The sequence below is a fragment of the Marmota marmota genome, unplaced genomic scaffold (genome assembly GCF_001458135.2).
Source record: "Marmota marmota marmota unplaced genomic scaffold, marMar, whole genome shotgun sequence".
NCBI classification, from domain to species: domain Eukaryota; kingdom Metazoa; phylum Chordata; class Mammalia; order Rodentia; family Sciuridae; genus Marmota; species Marmota marmota.
In genome coordinates this window covers 8,831,789-8,835,464 of record NW_026000130.1, presented here as the reverse complement: position 1 = coordinate 8,835,464, position 3,676 = coordinate 8,831,789, and the positions used below count along the sequence as shown (strand labels likewise).

Genomic DNA, 3,676 nt, shown 5'->3' with positions numbered 1-3,676 from the left:
ACACACACACACACACACACACACACACACAAAAAGGAAACTACAAACAGGAATGCAAAACAGGCCTGGATTTTCCTGTCCCCATTTTCTGCCCTTGGATTTTCCTCCATCATCCAGTTCTGACCCAAGGGCTCCAAGGAACCCATCTACAGGGAGACCCAAGTACACCAGCCATCCTCCTCCAATTTCTGCTTAGTTCTAAACCCTGGTCTCTAGATGGAGATTCTCTCCTGCAAGTAGCCTTATTAGAAAGCCTGCTGGGATGTCTCCAGAAACACTGACCACACCTCTGTCTAGGACAGTCTGGCATTCTGGTGGCTCTGTGGCTAGGAGCCTGGTTTTAGAGCCACACTCAACAGGAATTGATGCTGGGTCTGCCACTTGCTGTGTGACCTCAGGCAAGGAGCTTCACATCTCTGAGCAGCAGGCTTCTTAGCTATAGTATGAAGCCCTTGGGTTTGGCAGGAGGATTAAGTGGGCCAAGATGTGTGCAATACTTAGCAAATACTAAGAGCTTTGCCTTAGGCTGTGGTTTATGTCCCTGCTCTCTGGGAGTAGGTTCCAGAAAGCCTCTGAGTCTAGTTGGTCATCTCCAGCACAGTAGGCACCTGGGACACACTGCAGCAAAGCCAATACCCACTGGCAGAACAAAGTCCATTTGGATTCATGGAGAACAAGAGTCCTTCCTTCTTGGAAGGGCTAGCAGAGAGGGGCAGGCTGGTTTGGCAAGGTCACATGCTTAAGATTTTAGAAAGATGAGGTGGAGAGAGACAGTTGGTACAAGGAGCAGTTCCTTTGCTTGCTCTACAGGTGGGCAAGACCTTGGGGAGCCAGGCCCCAGCAGCAAGCATGACAAGCTGCAGGCTGCCCCAATTGGATATCATTATTTCTGCTGTGATACAAACTCACTGTGATTTTGCCCACCTTAAAGCCCACGCATGTACCTGTGCCTGACCCTGTTCTTCCCCAAATCCAGCCAGAGAAGATTTTCTACCTGCCATGGCACTACCTAGAATCTCCTTCCCTCAAGACACCTCTCCTCTGTTTTCTGTCCCTATCCTCAGGTCTTTCCTCTTCTCTGTTCTGTCACACTAGCTCCTTCAGGTTACTAACAATGCCTTGGCCTCCTCCCTCTTAATGCCAGACTTGTTAAATCCAACTGCTCACTGGAAAATATCACTACAGGGAGAACTCTTATCCAAAACTGAACTCCTGATGTCCTCGGGTCACCCTGTCCTTCCAGGTGGAGAGATTTGAGACCTGATAGGCATCCCTGACTCCTCTCTAGTGGAAAATTAGGCCTTCTCTTCCAAACTACATTTAAATTGGGAACAATTTCCATTGGCCTGTCCCAGCCTCTAGAGAGCCATCTTGATTTCTGTAGTGTCTCCTGACTTCCTAGAAGACCCCAGCTTTGGCCTTGCTACCTCCCAGTGTATCTGCCACCTGGCAGCCAAACCTTCATCAGATCCCAACCCTTCCCTGTGCAAAGTTCCCTGGGTTCCCACTGCCCTCAGGGAAGTCCAAGTCCTCAGAACAGTAGCAAACCCCTTGTGGCCTGCCCAGTTCCATTCTCAGTATCTTCTTCACCATCACCATCTTGGGCTCTGCACAACCCAAAGTCTCCTTACTGTGTTTCCAACTTAACCTCTGGGTTCTGGGTCTTACCCCAGATACCTGCCTCACTACTGTCTTCTCAGTAGGTCTCCACAGATCCGTCTAAAGGAAACTACCCCTAATTCAACCCTTCCTCCCCAGCACCTGCTAGATGTCTAGACCCACTTGCTTTCTAACTGTATGTCTCCACCACGTGCACAGAGGTGGCACAAGAATACTGGTGTCCGCTGTGTCCCTGGACCATCACCAGATAGGTGAGATCTTATTGGCTGAACACATACTCCCTCTCCTGGTCCTCTTTGGAGTGTAACAAAAGAGAAGGCCCCAGACCCCAGGAGGGCAGTGTTTAGAGTGACTGCCTCCCTATGAATCCTCCACACACATGATCACAGCAACTCCCCCCCAAAACAAAACAAAACAAAACATGAGGTGGGTCCCATCATCAACCTCATTTTACAGAGGTAGAGACAGGCCTACAAAGGTTATGGATTTGCTGTCTGCACAGCTGGGGATGGCTGTCACCAGGATCTACACTCAAACCTAGGCTTTTAGTTACAGAACCAGTCAGCCTCCTGGGAAGGTCTCGGGGACAAGGAGAGTGGGAGCCAAGCGCCTTCCTAAAGCAGCTCCACAAGACCATCCTGCCAGCGGATCCCCATCCCTGGACCGGGCCCCGCGAAGGGAAGAGGACCGGGGCAGTTAGATAGAGCCAGGCGGCGATCGTGCCCTCCCCCTTTCCACGCACCGTCCCGCCTGCCGCCGCCGCCTCTGCATTCCTGGGGTCGGGGAGGCCCGGGAGGCGGCAGCGGCGGCGTCGATGCGAAGCAGATGGCGGGCCAGGCGGGTCCCCGCCCCCAAGGCGGGCCTCGCAGCTGGGAGGGATCTGCGCGCCTTCTGATTGTAGTTCGGAAACCCCGCGCAGCCCCCTACAGCCCCTTGTCTTTAGCGACCCCTGAGCCCCGGGACTCGGCCTTCACCGGACCTGAGGCTCAGGGTGTCCCCAGGAGAACCCAACCCGGAACCCCATGGCTGCTTCCCCAGCTGCTCGCCAGTGCGGCAGCCCCCAATACCAGCCCAAGCGCCCCCACACGCCCGTTCCTCGCCCCTTTGCAGAGATGCCCTTGACCCCGCCTGGCCTTAGACAAGCCATCCAGGTACCTGGACTCCTGCGCCGTTCCTAGTGTCCTGTCCTTCTCTCTTCACCTTCCGCTTTTTTTTTTTTTTCAGGACCACCGGCGGGGCCTGTCCCTTACCTGTCCCACAAGGGGCCAGCTCCTGTTGATGCCCCAACTCTGCGCTGCCCCTCCGCGCACCACTATCGCTACCTGGGAGTCTCCAGGAGTTCCCACATCCTTTAGTCCCCCGCGCCCGTTATTGTCCTTTGTACTGCCTTATCTAGCCACTCTGAAGCCAGCTTTTCGGTACTCACCTCCATCACCATCCTCCCACAGCGTCCGCTCTAAGACAAATCTGTCCTTTAAAGTTTTGCCTGCCTCAAGACACCCCTGGCTGGAGCGTAGCTACTTTTTCTTTCTGCGACCCTCCTCCCCACCCCAGGTTCAAACCACTTGTGCTTGGGGCCTTTGCACATGCAGTTCCTTCTGCCTGGAATGCCATTCCTCGGCTTCTCCCTTAGGAGAAGGGTCTCTTCTTCGGAACTTTTCTTAAATTTCAGACACTGTGTGTCACTCCTCTGGGCACCCAAAACACTCTGTTATCCCCTCAGGTGACTCCTGGTATGGGGTATCCTGGGATGCCCAATCGTGGCCCGGGAGGCAAGCTCGGCCTGGAACGAAGCAGGCTTCAGCGAAAGCTGCCAAAGGGGCCCGCTCATTTGGCGTAGGGAGGTTCGGGGGGGGGCCCTCCTCCAATGCTGGGCGCCCCAGCTCACAGCCCCCATCGGCCCCCTAGATCCCCTCCCCCAACCAGGCCGGGCTCCTACCCCGGCGCGCGGCACACGTTGCGACCGCGCGGGTTCAGCTCCTGGGGCGTCGCGGTACGGGGCAGCAGCCAGAGCAGCAGTAGCAGCAGCGGAGGCAGAGGCAGCAGATTCACGGAT

The 3,676-nt window shown here is 55.2% G+C and overlaps 1 protein-coding gene across 1 annotated transcript in view; it reads right to left on the bottom strand.

Annotated features, from left to right (window-relative positions):
• The window catches only part of Scarf2 (scavenger receptor class F member 2), a gene marked incomplete at its 5' end in the record, with an annotated part of 12,133 nt that extends 8,458 nt beyond the window's left edge, over positions 1–3,675 (bottom strand). Inside the window, one exon of the mRNA XM_048784898.1 lies at positions 3,560–3,675. Coding sequence (XP_048640855.1) covers positions 3,560–3,675 — 116 coding nt within the window. The remainder of the gene's footprint in view (positions 1–3,559) is intronic.
• Between the last annotated feature and the right edge of the window lies 1 nt (position 3,676).